Source organism: Siphateles boraxobius, unplaced genomic scaffold (assembly GCF_051911475.1).
Source record: "Siphateles boraxobius isolate OS27281-9 unplaced genomic scaffold, OSU_SipBor_1 49, whole genome shotgun sequence".
NCBI classification, from domain to species: Eukaryota; Metazoa; Chordata; class Actinopteri; order Cypriniformes; family Leuciscidae; genus Siphateles; species Siphateles boraxobius.
In genome coordinates, this window is record NW_027509130.1 from 1,666,201 (window position 1) to 1,685,502 (window position 19,302).

Consider the following 19,302-nt stretch of genomic DNA (forward strand, 5'->3'; position numbering starts at 1 on the left):
TCTCTTTTTTCTGTTCTGGTTGTTTCTCTTTCCTTCACTGATTCTGCTGATTATCATCAGGTATCTTCAATAATGCTCAATCATCAATTAATAACTTAATTATCTCATTAACTTCAACACTGCTTCAGTGTTAATGTTAACACTCTGTAGTGTGGACACATATGTATACTGAGGAGTGTTAATTTAACACTGGGGATTTTGTGGGGTAGAAGATCAGAATGTCAAGAAGAAACAAAGCTATACGAAGCTACAACGTAATTCACTCCAGCAGACAGGAAACTTCTATGCAACAGTGGAAGCGGGCCATCAGTAAATAATGTAGGAGCGTGAGTCACGCAACCCTTGAATCAATTTAGTAATCTCATAAACCCAGGCTTGTCTTTCTCTTGTCTTCCCCGTCAGTAGATTTGTGTCGGTCTACGAAGCACCACCGGGCTAAGGGCCTGTATGAATTGGTATATTCTTAGTGCCCCGACAAGCACATTATACTCATATCTATCTTCAGACTTAAGCAGTAACAGTTCAGAATGTCATCTGTAAGACACATAGCCCACTCAAGAGCTTTGCGGTTCTCTGACCAGTTTCCAGCATGTGCAACAGATCGATCTGTGCATTAAAAAAACTTGCTATTCAGAATGGATTTACCTGATAATTTGGGGGCTTTACTGCCACCTTAGCCGGGAAGCTCGAGCGCCGCCATGTTCATTCACTTTGGAAGGCTGCGCAACTCCGAGAGTGCCGCCATGTCTATTTACAGCGGCAACCATCGTGGTTCCGTGGGCGCCGCCATGTCTGTTTACATCCGAAGACATCTCGGTTCTGTTTTTTACTCGCCGGCACTCGGCTCTGGCAACAAAAGGTTGCCGTCTGCAGCCATCCTCCTAGTAGCCTCCTTCACACAAGTTTTTTCGATTCTAGAAAGTCTTTCTCTGTTGTAATTGATCGGAAGTCCACGCTAAAGTGCCCAGAGCGTCATGAAACATCCGGCTTAAAGGGATACTCCACTTTTTTTTGGAAATAGGCTCAGTTTACAAATCCCCTAGAGTTAAACAGTTTAGTTTTAACATATTGGAATGCATTTAGCCAAACTCCGGGTCTGGCGGTACCACTTTTAGCATAGCTTAGCATAATTCATTGAACCAGACAAGACCATTAGCATCTCTCTCAAAAAAATGAACAAAGAGTTTCGATATTTTTCCTATTTAAAACTTGACTCTTCTGTAATTACATTGTGTACTAAAACCGACGGAAAATTAAAAGTTGTGATTTTCTAGGCTGATATGGCTAGGAACTATACTCTCATTCCAATTTGACTATACTATCTAATATACTATTTCATCAAAGCAGAAATGTCCTCCATGAACACCTACAATTATTGATAAAGCACAAACTTAAAGATAGTCAAGGGTCAAGATCCCAACTAAAGCAAACATGATCTCCATGATGGTGACCTCAAACATAACATTTTCAATAAGACATCAACATCTAAATCTCTGTTAATTCTCAATAAGAACTTCTGTAGACGTCTGACAGAAATAAAGTCAGTCTGGTTAGTAATAAGGGAAGCTGGTAATGCTGTTTGTGGAGTTGTTTAATCAGATCTTGATAGAGTTAATGTATTTTATCTTCAGTTCATCTAAGGCTGTGTCTGAATAAATTAATATTTGGAGAACGTTCTAATAACAAAAGTCTGTTAGCTGGGTCAGGGACTCTGTAGATACCAGCTGAAAACAAGAGAGACATTCAGTAAACATTCTAACATTCTAAACATTCAGTCCTGTCAATCATCATTACTGGGACGATCCCCTTCGAGGACAGCAAGTTTGTTTATCATTAAGTATTAAGACTGAATGAGCAGGAGAACATGTGAAACAAGACATAAAATATTTCTTAGACATAAAATGTGATTCTAATAAAAATTAATTGTTGAAAGCTAATACACATTTTCCTTCTTCAGGGATCAGACCTTGGAAAATAGAGGAGATGGAGAAGTATATGGACTGTCGTTCCCAAATTAATACAAAATTCAATGTCGAAGCTTCAGACTCCATTAAGGACAAATCGAAATTGCTTGATATTGATGGTGGGATGAGCCTGAGTGTTTTAGGTGGACTCATTGAGGTTAGTGGAGCAGCAAAGTATCTCAATGACACCGAGAAGTCTTTCATACAGCAGAGACTGACGCTACATTATCATTCAACCTGTGAATTTAAAGAACTGATCATTAACCATTTGCCTAGCATTCAAAATATGCCAGACAATTATAATGATACAGCTACACATGTAGTGACAGGATTGCTGTACGGAGCAAATGCCTATTTCATTTTTGACAGAAAAGTTTCAGCAGATGAGGACACAACCACTTTGGAAGGAAATTTAAAAGTGGCCATTGAGAAACTGAAGGGTATTTCAGTGAGTGGACATGTTAATCTGAAGATGAATGACAATGAGATAGACACAGTCAAAAACTTTGAATGCACATTTTATGGAGACTTCCAGCTACCGTATAACCCGACCTCTTTTGAAGATGCATTGAAGGTTTTTGCTGATCTTCCAATACTGCTGAAAGAAAACCAAGAGCTGGCAGTTCCTCTGAAAGTATGGCTTTATCCTCTGGACAAACTTCACTCAAGAGCTTCAAAACTTCATAAAGACATCAACATGAATCTAATCACACAGATAGAATCAGTGATTGAGAGTTTGAATACAACTGAGATGAAATGCAGTGACCTAATGGAAGACTCTCCTGCTCGGACATTTGCTGCATTTCATGATCAAATTCAGCAAATGAAAAACAACTGCTGCACATACAAGTTGAGACTCGTGAAGACACTCGGCTCTCTGCTGCCAAACATCCGTGGAGACGTGATGAAGGAAACTGCACTGAATGATCTTCTACAAGAACATGATAAATCTCCATTCAGAGGAACTGATCTTGAAGAATGGCTGAATGAGAGACAAAGAGAGTCTGAAATCATTAAAATAATCCTCAGACGGCTGAACGATGCTGGTGCACAGGTAGAGCTCAATGTAGATGCTATCTGGATGGGCCTGCAATACGGGAATTTGGTGAGCTACACATTGACATCATTGGACTGTTCAGACGTGCTTCTTTCTAAACAAATTGCCTGTCTGAGTTCTTCAAAACAAGGAGAAACTGGTGAGAAAAGCCCTGGTTCAAAGCAAAAGTCTTGGCTCACTTCAGTAAACAAAAAGACCATGAAGAGAAACTTGAAGATATTTGAGAATTTGATCAATTCAAAGGAAAGCTGTAAACAAACCAGATTCATTGTGTCCTCAAAGGAAATGGAGAATCATCCTGGATCCTGCATTATTCTGTATGAAAGTGAGTGTGGTGAAGCTGTTTGCTTTACTCCTCCATCCACACCAGCCTGTCCAATCACTGAAGAGGTTAAAGGTCAGAGTGTGGTTCTGTGCTGAAGAATCAAAACACAGTTACTCTGACTGATCTGAGACCAGGAACTGAGTATGACATCAAGTGTGCAGCGGTGGGGAAACTCAACTACACCGTAGACAGTGACTTAATCAGCGTTACCACAGAGGTATGATCAAATAGATTTAAATCACTATTTAGACATATATGCAGCAATGCGAAGTGTGTTTTTATAATTAACTTATCCACTTATTGCCGGTTTCACAAATCAGTATCAATTGTGTTTTTCAGAAAAGTTCAAGGAACAGAGCAGCTACAGGTGAGACATTTACTTTTTTATTTTCTACTTACTATGGCAGTGTTACACCTATGTTGTGAAATAAATGCTGTAATCATTATTTAGGCAATGGCCTTCAAAAAATGCAGTTTATGACAGGCAAAAATTCACCACCTGAATTTCATGCTTTATTGTGGCCATTCATACTTTATTGTTTTAATTATTATGAAGTAAGGCCGAATGCAGTTTCTCCCACAGATTTGGATACAATTGGCACTGTGGTACATTAGCACAAAGTGCATTTAAAAATTAAAACATTTAAGCAGATGAAATCATGTTTGATATTGGAGAATTTCACTGTAGTAACTGTCTTCTTCTGTTAGCAGGTGAAGCACACAGTGATGATGTGAGGATTGTTTTGCTGGGAAAGACAGGTGTTTGGAAAAGTGCAACGGGAAACCCATCCTGAGACGAGAAGCTTTCAAATCAATCCTGACTTCACACTCTGTGAAAGAAACAACCGATTTTAACGGAAGACATATGTCTGTGATTGACACTCCAGGCCTGTATGATACTGGCATTGATAATATTGAGATCAGGAAGGAGATTGTGATGAGCATCTCAATGGCGGCATCTGGTCCACATGTGTTTCTGCTGCGATTCAACTGGGACGATTCACTCAAGAGGACAAAGACACAGTGAAGATGATCCAGGAGACTTTTGGAGACGAATCCAGAATGTACACCATGGTGCTGTTCACCAGAGGAGATAAACTTAGAGGAAGAAGAATGGAAGAATTCATTGAGGATGATGATAGTTTAAAGAAACTCATCCAGCAGTGTGGTAAGAGATACCATGTGTTCAATAACAACGAGACTAAAGATCAGACACAGGTTTCTGAGCTGCTGGATAAGATTGATTGTATGGTGGAAGGAAATGGAGGGAGTTTCTACACCAATGAGATGTTCCAGCTGGTGGAGAAGAACATCAAAGAGAGACAAAAGATAATAATAAAGGAAAAAGAAGAAGTGATCAAGAGAATAGAAGAAGTGCTGAGAGCCAAATATGAAACAGAAATAGAAGGAATGAAGATAGATAAAGAGAGAGAAAGACAAGAGATTCAGAATGAACTGAGAAAAAGAAAAGAGGAGTTTAAAAACAGAGAAGAAAAGATCAAGAAAGAAAGAGATAAGAATGTACAAAAAGAGATGAAGAGTAAACTGGAGATGAAACAGGGAAAATTTGAAGAGGAGATTAAACAAAAAGAAAAATCTCTAGGAGAACAACAAGAGGCCTTTATGAAATGCATGGAAGAAAAACATGAGGAAGAAAAACAAAACCTACAGGAACGAATTCAAAGAGAAACAAGAGAACAAGCAGAGCATGAATATAATGTAAATCTTGATAGACGAGTGGCTAAAGCTTTAAAAGAAGCTGAAGAAAAACATGAAACCGAAAAGGCTCACGCTTTAAAAAAAGCTGAAGAAAGACACAAGAAAAAAGTGGATGAAGTTTTACAAGATGCAGAAAAAAACACAAGATATTAGTTGGTGAAGCCTATAGAGTTGCTGAAGAAAAATACAAGAGAGAAGTGGATAAAGCCTTAAAAGTTGCTGAAGAAAAATCCAGGGCGAAAGCTTTAAAAGAAGCTGAAGAAAAATTCATGACAGAAAAGGCTAAAGCTATAAAAAAAGCTGAAGAAAATTTAAAGTTAGCAAAAGCTAATGCTTTAAAAGAAGCTGACAGAAAATACAAGAAAGAAAAGGCTGAAGCTGAAGCAAACGAATCATACAGATCAAAACGCGCTAGTTCCTGGAGTTACTATGTTCCTTTTTTTGGAGGAGCTGCTGGAAGTTTAGTTGGTACTCTTGAAGATATAGTGTATTGATAACAAATAATGTTATCAATGTCAAGCTCAAAATCTGAGGAGTGAATTCAGGTATATTGGGACAAAATTTTATTCAATGCAATATTATAACTAATATAATAGTAACAAGGGTTCCCTATCGGTCAGTCACTACAACGTAGGTCATGACTGACCAATAGGAATCTCGCTAGAGAGGCCAATCTACTTCGAGTGAAACTAAAACAAGCCAATACACATTGGCGTGCAATCATTTGTATCAGCTGCGCGCCCTCGTTAGCGCGGGTATAAACGAGCAGCTGGTGCGATTGCACACTAGCTTTTTGCTTCGGAGCCAAACACTTTGATGTCTCTGCTTTCAGTTGAAACCAACTACTACGAGCCTTTCTGGACCTCTCCTTCCCGGTGCGGGCGTGACAGCACGGCAGCGCGAGCAGTTTCTCTTTCTCTCTCTTTCTTTTTTTTTAATTTATTTTAAAAACTGAGCAAAGAAAAAGAGCTGTTTTAACAGCTGGTGAGGTGCGCTTCAGAGCGCTTAAAAGCTGTTATAACAGCTGGTAAGGTGCGCCTGGCAAGCGCTCAAAAGCTGTTGTAACAGCTGGTAAGACCTCCAGCGAGAGAGATCCAGCGCACAGACGGGTGCACATTCCCGTCTGTGATCGCTGTGGCTGTTCCCCTGCGTGCTTCAGCACCAGTGAGAGTAGTCCCTAAAAGAGCTCACACAGATAGTTCGCGTCTTTTTCAAGATGACGTTCTATCTGTGTGTTTCTGGATGCGGTCGTTACCTGGGGTCGCGGGATGGTCACGATCGCTGCCTCGTGTGTCTGGGCCTCGAACACGCACAGGCAGCGTTCGTGGATGAGTCATGTACCCATTGTGGGAAGATGACCATCTCGGAGCTGAGGTCGAGACTCACGTTCCTGCAAAGGGGCGGAGTCCCCGTGCCTGCACCTCGTTCCAACCCCCCTTCGCGGGTTGCTTCGGGCAGTGACACGGGTGATCTGAGGATTACAGTGAGCGCGCTTCCTTCGGGGAACCAACCCCCTAGGAACCCTCACTCCTCTCATGCTCCGCAACCAGTTGAGCTGCCAACGGAACGTTCTGGACCGTCCTCGAGATGTGTACCGGTCGTTTCGTTCGGCGCTCCCTGCGACGACCAGATGTCGATCGCTGCATCGGAGGGTGGGTCAGACCTCTCTGCGGACGACGGCTCGGAGCCGCTGCCTCCTTCAGGTGTGTCAGCGGTGCCCGAGTCGGACCCGGAGATGATGGCCATGCTTTCCCGGGCCGCCAACAGGATCGGGCTCGTGTGGAACCCTCCACCGTGTCCCGAGCCCTCGAGGTTGGACGATTGGTATCTCGGGGTGGCGCGCGCTGGTTCTCAGCAACCCACCCCAGTGCCTTTCTTCCCGGAAGTGCATGAGGAGCTCACAGGGACGTGGACGGCACCTTTTACTGCCCGAAACCGTCTCGGTGGCTCCTCCTCCCTCACCACCCTTGATGGCGGGGCAGCTAAGGGATACGCGCGTATCCCGCCAGTGGAACGGGCCGTTGCTATGCAACTGTGCCCTAACTCCACTTGGCGTGGAGAACCGTGTCTTCCTTCCCGGGCCTGTAAGTACTCGTCGGACCTGACCGGCAAGGCTTACAAGGCCTGTGGGGAAGCTGCCTCTGCCATGCACGCTATGGCGTTGTTGCAGGTTCATCAGGCCAAGGCACTGAAGGACCTGCACGAGGGTGGTCATGATCCACAAGTTCTCCAAGAACTTCGTGCCGCAACTGACCTCGCGCTCCGTGCGACGAAGGTCACTGCGCGGTCAGTGGGTCGTGCGATGTCCACACTAGTGGTCCAGGAACGCCACCTCTGGCTGTGTCTGGCTGACATGCGGGAGACCGACAAGATCAGGTTCCTTAACTCCCCCGTGTCCCAGACCGGCCTCTTCGGCGACGCGGTCGAGAACTTCGCCCAGCAGTTCTCGGCTGTACAGAAGCAGACTGAGGCCATTAAACATATCCTGCCGCGGCGGTCAGCTGCTGCCTCCACCCCACCGCCCGCGGCTCCTCGGTCTGCTCGTCGCCGTGGGCGTCCGCCTGCGTCTGCCCCTGCTCCCGCGCCGCAGCAGCAGCCTCCATCCAAGCGGCACCGTGGAGCCAGTCGCAGGCAGGGCGCCCCGCCCGTCCAGGCCCCCGCCAAGAGGGGCGGCAAAGCCAAGGGTAAGCGGCCCTAGGACGGGCGACCCAGAGGTGGAAGGGACTGCTCTCCAGGAGACGATGACTGCATCGCTCCCTCCCCCGGAAGAGGGCCGGGTGGAAAATCCTTTGTTCCGTTTTGTTTGTGTTCCGCCGCTGGCCTTAAAACCAGCGGTACCCAAATTTTCAATAAAAGAGCAGTTTCTATCATCTCTGGGTCCGAAGAGGGCCCGGAGAGTAGTGGGGGGTCAGAATCCTCACCACTCTCATCCGCCTCTTCTATCGCCAGCCGGCAGCTGCGTACGGTCCGAGAACGCCATCGAGCCGCCTCCCGCACCTCCTGCCCCGTGGAACCAGGTAAGTGCTGCACAGCACACTCAGACCCCGCTACGGGCCGCCTCCCAGAGAGAGCCTCCCGAGCTGCGTCCCTGTGTTCCACCTCGCTGCCCCACTCCGGGTACGCCTTCGGTCCCTTTGGTCCCGCTTGTACGGTCTCTGCGAGCCTGGTTAGCGCTCCCCAGGCCGTCTCGCTGGCTCATTCGAACCATCAGGCTCGGCTATGCGATTCAGTTCGCCCGGCGTCCCCCCAAGTTTCGGGCCATCCACTCCACTACAGTGAGAGCAGCCGATGCCCATGTCTTGCGTGCGGAGATCGCAGTCCTACTGGCGAAGGATGCGATAGAGCCGGTCCCTCCAGCCGATATGAGGTCAGGGCACTACAGTCCCTACTTCATTGTACCCAAGAAAGGGGGTGGGTTACGACCGATCTTGGATCTGCGAGTTTTGAATCGGAGCCTCCACAAGCTACCGTTCAAAATGCTCACGCAGAGACGCATTTTCGAATGCATCCGTCCCCAAGATTGGTTTGCAGCGATCGACCTGAAGGACGCGTACTTTCATGTCTCGATTCTTCCTCGACACAGGCCATTTCTGCGCTTTGCGTTCGAGGGTCGAGCATATCAGTACAAAGTCCTACCCTTCGGGCTGTCCCTGTCCCCCCGTGTCTTCACGAAGGTCACGGAGGGGGCCCTTGTTCCCATGAGAGAACAGGGCGTTCGCATCCTCAACTATCTCGACGACTGGCTCATACTAGCACACTCTCGAGATCAGCTATGCGAACACAGGGACCTAGTGCTCAGGCACCTCAGCCAGTTGGGTCTTCAGGTCAACTGGGAAAAGAGCAAACTCTCCCCTGTGCAGAGGATCTCTTTTCTCGGTATGGAGTTGGATTCGGTCGCCCAGACAGCGCGCCTCACAGAGCAGCGTGCTCAGTCGGTGCTGAACTGCTTGAACACGTTCAAGGGCAGGACAGCGGTCCCACTGAAACTCTTTCAGAGGCTCCTGGGGCATATGGCAGCAGCATCAGCGGTAACCCCGCTCGGCCTGCTACATATGAGACCGCTTCAGCACTGGCTTCACGGCCGAGTCCCGAGATGGGCGTGGCATCATGGCACTCACCGGGTGGCAATCACACCGACGTGCCGCCAGACCTTCAGCCCGTGGTCAGACCCCTCGTTCCTGCGGGCAGGAGTCCCCTTGGAACAGGTGTCCAGGCATGCTGTGGTATTCACAGATGCCTCTGCCACCGGCTGGGGTGCCACGTACAACGGGCATGCAGTGTCAGGGGTGTGGACGGACCCTCAACTGCATTGGCACATCAACTGCCTCGAGTTGCTAGCAGTACATCTCGCCCTGACCCGCTTGAAAAGACGGCTACAGGGCAGGGACGTGCTGGTCCGTACGGACAACACTGCGACCGTTGCGTACATCAACCGACAAGGTGGTCTACGCTCCCGTCGCATGTCGCAACTCGCCCGCCATCTCCTCCTCTGGAGTCAGAAGCATCTGAGGTCGCTTCGAGCCATGTATGTCCCCGGCTTGCTCAACCGTGTGGCCGACGAGCTATCACGAGCTGTGCTCCCGGGAGAATGGCGACTCCACCCCCAGGCGGTTCAGCTGATCTGGAGAGAGTTCGGGGAGGCTCAGGTAGACCTGTTTGCCTCCTCAGAGACCTCCCACTGCCAGCTGTTTTACTCCCTGACCGAGGGAACACTCGGCACGGACGCACTGGCACACAGCTGGCCCCGGGGCCTTCGCAAATATGCGTTTCCCCCAGTGAGCCTACTTGCGCAGACACTGTGCAAAGTCAGGGAGGACGAGGAGCAGGTCCTTCTGGTGGCTCCCTATTGGCCCACCCGGACTTGGTTCCCAGAACTCATGCTCCTTGTGACAGTCCCTCCCTGGCCCATTCCTCTGAGGAAGGACCTTCTGACTCAGAGACGGGGCACCCTATGGCACCCGCGTCCAGACCTCTGGAAACTCCATGTCTGGTCCCTGGACGGGACGCGGAGGGTTTAGGTGACTTACCCCTTGAGGTACTTAACACCATCACTTCAGCACGGGCGCCGTCCACGAGACGTGTTTACGCCCTGAAGTGGAACCTGTTCGTCGAGTGGTGTTCTTCTCGCCGAGAAGACCCCCGAAGATGTCCGATAGGGTCTGTGCTTTCCTTCTTACAGCAGGGGTTGGAGCGTAGACTGTCTCCCTCCACCCTCAAAGTACATGCTGCCGCTATTTCAGCTTATAACGACCACATAGATGGCAAAGCAGTGGGAAAGCACGACCTGGTCGTCAGGTTTCTTAGGGGGGCGAGACGATTAAATCCTCCTCGACCCCCCTCCATACCCTCTTGGGATCTTTCCCTGGTGCTTCGAGCACTTCAGGATGTTCCCTTTGAGCCTCTGCAGTCAGTAGACTTAAAGCTTCTTTCCATGAAGACTTTGCTGCTGGTTGCACTGGCCTCTGTCAAGAGGGTAGGAGACCTGCACGCTTTTTCGGTCGACGAATCGTGCCTAGAGTTCGGGCCGGGTGACAGCCACGTGGTACTAAGACCCCGGCCTGGCTATGTGCCCAAGGTTCCTACCACTCCCTTCAAAGACCAGGTAGTGAACCTGCAAGCGCTGCCTTTGGAGGAGGCAGACCCAGCCCTGGCTTTGCTCTGTCCCGTTCGCGCTCTGCGTATGTACGTGGACAGAACTCAAAGCGTCAGGACCTCAGACCAGCTCTTTGTCTGTTACGGAGGCCAGCAGAAGGGAAAGGCTGTCTCCAAGCAGAGGATGGCCCACTGGATAGTGGATGCCATCGCCTTGGCTTACCAAGCACAAGGCGTGCCCTGCCCGCTCAGGTTGCATGCACACTCCACGAGAGGCGTTGCATCCTCCTGGGCGCTGGCACGTGGCTCCTCGCTAACAGATATCTGTAGAGCTGCGGGCTGGGCGACACCTAACACGTTCGCTAGATACTATAGCCTACGTGTAGAGCCGGTGTCCTCCCGTGTTCTCACCCTAGACGGGTAGAAGCACTGAGAGGTCTGGCTCTGTCGGCTTGCTGCACCCTACTGTGCACCCTTATTGCTCCAGAGTAAAACCTGTTGAGTCCTCCAAAACCCCTCGGCCCGGACTTGGCGGAGCGTCCGGCGCCAGGCCCTTATCCGCTGAATCCTTGAGAACCGGATCTGGGCTGGGTTCCATTTGTGTGACCCTACGGGGATCCCATATGTGTATATTCCACGGCTGCTCCTATCGGAAGCCCGTGTCTTTCCCTTGGGCTAAGTCACCCTTTATTTCATATGCAGTACAGCCTTCGGCTAGTCCATATGCATTTCCACATAACTCTTTGAAGAAGTGGCTTCCGCAGCGTTCCTTCCTAAACAGAAAGGGCACGCTTTCCCAGTGTTATCCAATATCTCACTGTATGGGTTATTACGGAACAACAGTGTCAGACTCACTCTGTGTAAGCCTCCGCCTATCGTCCTTCCAGGCAAGAAGGTGTAGAGGCTTGCACGGGGGCGCTGGATGGGGTGCAGCGGCTGTGGCGCTTTGGTAGGGATTCCTATTGGTCAGTCATGACCTACGTTGTAGTGACTGACCGATAGGGAACGTCTCGGTTACATATGGTAACCCTCGTTCCCTGAGGGAGGGAACGGAGACGTAGGTCCCGTCGCCACATCCGCTGCCGCCCGCCGGGGCGGCCAGCTTTCTCAGGCTTGGCTCCTCAGCAAAAAACTAGTGTGCAATCGCACCAGCTGCTCGTTTATACCCGCGCTAACGAGGGCGCGCAGCTGATACAAATGATTGCACGCCAATGTGTATTGGCTTGTTTTAGTTTCACTCGAAGTAGATTGGCCTCTCTAGCAAGATTCCTATTGGTCAGTCATGACCTACGTCTCCGTTCCCTCCCTCAGGGAACGAGGGTTACCATATGTAACCGAGACGTTATTAGGATGTTTTGGTTTTAGTTGGACAAAATTTCAATTTCAAAAGGTAACTACTGTCTCAATGGCTAAACACTGGTTTGAGACATCATTCACAGATGAATGTCAGACATGTGATTGATTTTGACCAGGGAACAGACTTTAATGATCTGGTATGTCAGACAGTCTGTAGACTTCTTTGGGTTCAGTGACATTTTCGTTGTATAAGGGATAATGTATATTCAGCCACTTGTTATCGCAGGATAAACCTAGACAGGAAGATCAGGACTGATGTGAAGTGGAGGGGTCTTGCATCACCCTGAAGGGGTTTATTCTGCGATAAAAACCAGCTGAAGTTACATTATCCAGTTTATTACATGGCTACTTGTAAATAATTAGACAAAATATTGATTTGAGTTTAATTATTTTTTTAGCTCTTTCAACACAAAGCTTCCGCAAAGACAAAAAGTTCCTAATTAACGGCTTTGAGCTCAGATGAATTTCAGACAAGAAAATGTAAAGTCATAATGTAAAGTCATACACTTGCTTTTGGTAACTACATTTTGGTCAACTATAACCAAAACTCTTAATAACGCTTGCATTTTAGAGTTATAAAATTACATTGATCTTGGTGAGAGAATGAGCTTCTAGTGCAGTTATGATTTGTCTCATTATAAGTGAATTCTACAGGAAATAATTCAAAGAGAAACTTCTGGAAAAACCACATTAGAAAGAAAAAGAAAATCTACAAGTAGGAATTTTGCTAAGTAATTCAGGCATAGAAATTGTTAGAGAAGACTATGGACACATATTAGTCACTGTAAATTAGTCAATGTTTAACATTTTGAATGAGACCAGAGAAATGCTGTAGGATGGTGTCATGGGGAAGAACCTTGTCTTTTAGTGACTTGGGGGCCAACCTCTTGATGAAGATTTGGGTATGATGATTAGCTTACACCAGACTACAGTTTAGTTGACAACCAAATGGTCTCTATGGTCTTTGTTTAGGCTATCTCTGGTTATAATGGAGTCAAAATAATTCCAACAAAGTTTAAACAGACTTGTTTTTCAAAAAGACCAGATTTTGTTTTCCGGTCTGTTGTTTTTGTGTTTTCGCAGATTGATGTCTGTGATCTTTAAGAAATTTGCTGAGAGGTTCAAGCATTATTATACCTACACTCTGTTTCGGCAAACAGGCCGAGAAACGGAACCGCAATCTTCAACTTCAAGATGGTTCTTCTGGAAGAACAGACTACCAACACATTTTAAGAACAGATACAGTACATTCTGAACTACAAAATATATATTAGAAACAAGCTATATTACCATTGAATTTTGCTTTTTTTTTTTTTAAAGATCCATGACTGAAAAGAAACTAAGTTAGACAGACACCAACTGTTTTCCATTTTTGTTTTGTTTTTTAATAATCATGCAGTGATGTTTTTAAATTGCATAATTGTTCTACATAATTTAAATCAGGCCGGTCAATAGAAGGTATTTAATCATCATGCTGACCCAGCAGACACCTTGATGTCAATTTGACATCAACAAATAGTCAAGATTTTGACAACCATGTATGACATGCATGAAATATTTTCATTATATTATGTAATTATTTCCTTGTGGTTGTACACTGTAAAATCCAATTTGTAAACCTTACTTAAAAAAAGCATGCAAACCGATTGCCTTGAAAAAAACGAGTAAAGTGAAACAGGAATAGTCTGTAGTACTAACAAGTGTCTGTCTAGTATTGTACACTTACAAGAGAGTTCTAGTAACTAAAAACAAATTTGTATAGTATACTTGATACTTTACTTTAGATGTACTTTTCTTAGTATAGACTACCCAGAATTACTATTTTTAACAACTAAATAATTTCAAGTAAAATATACTTTGTGATTATTCCTAACTACTAATTTATGCTAGTTGTGTTAACTCTGATGTTTTCTGCATACAACTTGGAATTACTGAGTTTACTTTACTTCAAAAGCAATTCAGTTTACTTGTTAAAACCATGCAAACCGATTGCCTTAAAAATAACAAGTAAGCTTTACTCCAATAACTTAAGTGTAGATTAATAGATCTATTGTCTATTATAAATCATTGAGAATAGGTACACAATTTTACAAAGATAACATTTAAAGATGGACAAATAAATTTAAGGCAATGATACAGTTCAAAGGTACATTTATTATATTTGTTTTATTAACAACTGACAGGGGTGGTCCATACAACTTTCTTTGTATTTTTCTAAATATTTAAGTCACTTTCTGTTTTTTTTCTTCTTTTTTTCTTCTTTTTTTATAAAAACCTTTTACAGTACAGCTTTACCAATTCAATAAATGGCAATAACTCACTTTTATCAATAACACTTTGGAGTAAAACTAGCTATAGGCCTAACAAGTGCACAAAGTGGCTAAATTCATTAAACAATGAAAAAGAAATGTCTCTGACACACATGCACTTTAAAAATTAATACACTGGCAGGCTCTGAACTTGCTTATAAACCTTACTTAACTTGCTTAAAAACCTTGCTTAACTTGCTTATAAATCAATTAATCTATTTCCACTTTCATAAAAAAATCTAATGCCAAACATCATCACTCATTTGATTACGATTACATTCTAACTCATCAGGAGATTTTTAAGAGATTATAGTTTTGGTGGGAGTTTGCTCTGTCCCAGACCAAGCATCACTTTTTGAATAATATTAAGAGTGTTTTTCATGTCTTTTGGGTAGTCCAAATTCAAAGCATAAGACAGCCCAAACTAGACGCAAATGGCCTGAGGCAGGTTCTGCAAGTTATCCATCACGATACCTCCCTCCAGAATAATTGCAGTAGACACTGGGCAAAGGTATAGCTTATTTGGAGAAAGAGCTTCTTCATCCATGACAGTCAGCAGCCCAACTGATACGTGTGCCCAGGCTTCATCGACATCACATACCTGAATGAAACCAAACAATAAAAATATTACAACAGGGAAATGTGCCAAGGCATGATTAAAAAAACTCAGCTTCAGTGCAGGACTGCACATACTCGCATAATTGGCAGTGAAACGCAACTTTGGGTTCACTTGCTTGTCTGTCTGATTGAGAGTGCCAAACAGATAAGTGGACTTTGAGTGCGGTAAAAGATTTGAAAGAGCACAAGCAATCCATATGAAGACAAGGTATTGGCTGTTGCCGAGTGAAGCCTCCATGTTTTAGACGATAATGTTTTAACAACTGCCCTCTTTTGTTTGCAGTAAAAATACAATGCTTACAGTTCCACTGCATCTGCAAGAAATTATTTGAAGATGACATATATTATACGTGGATTAAGTCGCCCAAAAAATATAAAGTGCAGTGTAGTGAACACTGTCTGTCACACACTGATCTATTCTAACTTCTGTAAAGGAAAAATCCTTACCAGTGTATCAAGACCTGCGCTTTGAACGCCACTCAGGAGACAAGCAGGCAGAAGGACTTTTAAAAAAAAATTGAAAAAAATAATAATAATTAAGTTCTGCTTTGCAAGATTAAAGACACATTCCTTGATATGCATGTTCTGCAAGCATTACAGAAAACATACCTTTAGTCTCCCAAAAAAATATAAAGTGCAGCGAAGTAAACACTGTCTGTTACACACTGATCTATTATGGCTTCTTTAAAGGAAAAGTCCTTACCAGTGTATCGAGACCTGTGCTTTGAACGCCACTCAGGAGGCAAGCTGCCAGAAGTACTTCTAAAAAAAATAAATAATAATAATTAAGTTCTGCTTTGCAAGATTACAGACTATAGAAGCTTGTTTCCGCCACAGAATGAAAAATAAAAAAGGTAATTGCGACTTTTTATCTCACAATTCTGACTTTTTTTCTCACAATTGCGAGTTTACATCTCGCAATTCTGACCTAATTTCTCAGAATTGCGTGTTATAAAGTCAGAATTACGAGATATAAAGTCAGAATTGTGAGATATAAAGTCAGAATTGTGAGATTTAAACTATTCTGAGGGAGAAAAAAAAGTTGGTCTTTTTTCCCCCTTAAAATTGGCCTGATAACTCGCAATTGGGAGTTTATATCTCACAATTCTGAGAAAAGATGTCAGAATTTCGACATATAAACTCGCAATTATGTGTTATAAAGTCAGAATTGCGAGATGTAAACTCGCAATTGTGAGAAAAAGAGTCAGAATTGTGAGATAAGAAGTCACACTTCAGTCTTTGTTCTCAGAATTGCGACTTTATATGACGCAATTCTAACTTTATAACACGCAATGGCGACTTTATTTCTCACAATTCTGACTTCATATTGTCAATTGTGAGATAAAAAAGTCGCAATTATTTAATTTTTTATTCAGCGGCGGAAACGCTTCCATAACAGACACATTCCTTGATATGCATGTTCTTCAAGCATTACAGAAAATATACCTTTAAATAGGTACCTCAGTACAGACAAAAACAGTGTTTCCACTGATTAACGTTACTTTCAGTAATGGTGTGCAAATAAAAAAATAAAAACGTTAATTTGATATTACCATTACTCAGTTTAACTTCACTTACGATTACTTAACGTTAGTTTGTCATCTTGTTAAAATATGGCTCATTAAATAAGCAGTGAAATAAGGCAGTTGTGATTGAGTAAAAAAAAAAAAAGAAACCTTTACAGTGCTTGCATTACATTCTGAATTTCAATAATAGTATAGTACTAATGCTGTTGTGAAGTCACAAATACTGACAAATATCATAAAATTCGTCTCTGCATAAGCTGCGGGTTACCTAAGTTACTGTAAATGTGCGCCATTTCAACATATTAGTAACGTTAATAAATGGTAAGCCAATTCGGGCAGAGGAGAATGCATCAGGGAAACAGTAAAATAGAAAATCATAATTCCTAATACTTTTTGGACAATTTAAATCCAGGAACCGTTGTGGTAAGTTAACGTTACCTGATCGTTTTACAAAAAAAAACAGGTTGAACCACAATCTGTAAGCTCCGAATAATATCAAAATAATTTGGTACACATTAAGATGAAAAGCAAAAATAAGCGACAGACAGTAAAAAAAAAAAATTCACACACAAGTTTAAAGTTACATACCTTATTGTTGTTCCAAAAACAAAATTAAGCTCCAGATAAACTAAGTAAATGTGAGTCAGGAAAGCTATTACATTTTACAGTGTAAAGATGCCTAACAAAGGTATCAATCTGACATGTTTTTTTCTGGTCCCTACATCTCAGGTCAAGATCATTGACATCAAATTGACATTGACACTTTGACGTCAATATGACTTTCATTTTTGACCCATTTCGTGACGTCATTTGACATTTTATTTGATGTCATATTGATGTTAAATTGACATCAAATGCCCACTGGGTGGAAGATGTGATCAAAATTAACATGATGTTGATTCACTGATTTGTCTATAGCTAGAAGGCCATTGTGATGCCAATCTGGCTTTGACTTTACACGTATGCCAAAGATCTAAAGGTTCACATATTGGCAATTGTATGCACATTTATTACCATTGATTTTTTTATTTGATCTCTATAACTGGACAAATAACATGGGCAAATGTCCTTGCAACTGTTTAATTTAGTCATTAATATCTAAAGCTCTTCAAGAACAAGTAGCTAAACTCAATGAAGATGTTTTCCCCTAATCTGGAATAGTAAGAAATAGTGAGATACTATGTTAGATACTTGGAATAATTTGAAGCATTTTAGAAGTTGCAGTTTCAGGATTGTTTATCATCTTACTTCTGTACATTAGTTAACAACTTTGTCAGATCATTTAACAGCTGTAAAACAACAGTTTGAGACACATTCCCCTGAACAGACGCCGGTATGCGGTATGACAGAAGAGACCTGTTCTTTCCTTTAAAAGGACATGTAGAAAGTATATTTCTATACTTTCAAAGTTTGATAAGGATTATGAAAGTTTGCTTGCACTCAATCAATTTTTGTTTGCATATTAAAACGGGGGAATGAAGGAGCTAATAATTATTTCTAGCAACCTGTGTGTGTGTAGCTTCAAGAGAGTAACCATTTGTGTTGTGGTAGGCCTACATCTTTTTATTCATTTATAATCTTTTATCATTTAATTGTACCATTGAATCATATAATCATTTTCAATAACCATTTAACCATTTATGTTCTCATTTAACTGATTCATTTATCGTTTATTTCACTGATACATTAATCGTTCAGTCATTTTATATTATTTTTCCATTACTGTTTAATCTTATGTTAGGTTCTGTTGTCTTCACAAGCAAGTAAGAGATCAGAGAGTGTCCCCATTTAAAGCTTTTTAACGTAAAACGCTTGTGATATAATAACACAAGGATTTGTGCCGGTCAGATTTCAGTTTTACTGAAACAGACACAACTAAGATTACTCAATAAACTCTGCTTATTTTACCTTCAGTTTGTCTCCTGCTTCTGTTACTGGACAAAATGCATGAAAAAAAAAACACTGACTTGGGGGGAACAAGACTTGCTGCATGTGAACTCATTTTGGGTACACAGCAAAATCCCCAGTGTTAAATTAACACTGCTCAGTGTTTATATCCCTCAGAGTGTTATAAGTAACACTGGAGCAGTGATGAGATAATTGTGCATCAATTAAAAAAAAAGTTACGCATAGCTACATAGAGGACAAAAATGAGCTTTCGGTAAGATTTTGTTTGGGCGCAGGACCAAACTTTCCCCATTGGATGCCCGCAAAACTCCACTGGTGCACACAGTGATTGGTTTTGTTATTTGCAGTTGAGTTTTTCTCTCTCAATATTACAAACACACACATGCACACAAACACTTTTTTTTTTATAACACGCATACCAACCACACTCTGACATCCATACCAACACACTCAAACAAATATCGTTGCACAATTTATCCAATTGGCTCTATAATATGCCGAAGCAGAAAACAGGAACAAAGCGAGTATTTGCTTTATATGCCAAACCTGAAAAAATGGCACCATCTGATAAAAAATGGTAAACATGTTAATTTTGAAGCCTTGCCAACAGAATGAAAATGTTGCATCATTTTATAATTAAACCGTCCTGGGATTAAAAAATGCAGTTTTAATGGGTTTCAATGGGGACATTTTTATCCAAAGGGCGCTGAGAGGAAGTATTTTGTGTAACTAGTGCAAAATAGATTTTTTAATACTGGCTTGCACACTACCGTGAACTAAAGGGTAACACTTTATAATAACTCCACGCTATTAATCATTAGTTAAGCATTAGTAAACAGTTAGTTTATAATTTTTACATTTTTATTTGATAATTTTTCATTTTTAAAGCATTAACAGACATTAATTAGCAGTTTATAAATACAGTCTT

At 43.0% G+C, this 19,302-nt stretch overlaps 3 protein-coding genes and 1 long non-coding RNA gene across 13 annotated transcripts in view; 2 read left to right on the forward strand and 2 right to left on the reverse strand.

Annotated features, from left to right (window-relative positions):
* LOC143711087 (uncharacterized) overlaps window positions 1-19,302 on the reverse strand; it is a 307,737-nt gene that overhangs the window by 65,473 nt on the left and 222,962 nt on the right. The gene's annotated exons all lie outside the window — the stretch shown is intronic.
* On the forward strand, window positions 1,961-3,435 carry LOC143711017 (neoverrucotoxin subunit alpha-like; the record flags this gene model as incomplete). The annotated part of the gene is made up of 1 exon (XM_077202312.1): window positions 1,961-3,435. A coding segment is annotated over exon 1 (1,452 nt), but the record flags the coding sequence as incomplete, so codon positions are not given.
* Window positions 3,438-5,660, forward strand: LOC143711018 (GTPase IMAP family member 4-like; the record flags this gene model as incomplete). Its single annotated transcript, XM_077202313.1, is given in 5 exon segments — window positions 3,438-3,563; window positions 3,686-3,713; window positions 4,055-4,129; window positions 4,132-4,326; window positions 4,329-5,660. Coding segments are annotated over 5 exon segments (1,314 nt in total), but the record flags the coding sequence as incomplete, so codon positions are not given.
* LOC143711182 (uncharacterized) lies at window positions 14,148-15,446 on the reverse strand. Its single transcript, XR_013194765.1, has 2 exons — window positions 15,388-15,446; window positions 14,148-14,923 (listed from the first exon to the last, which is right to left on the reverse strand). It is a non-coding gene; the product is annotated as an uncharacterized LOC143711182 (long non-coding RNA).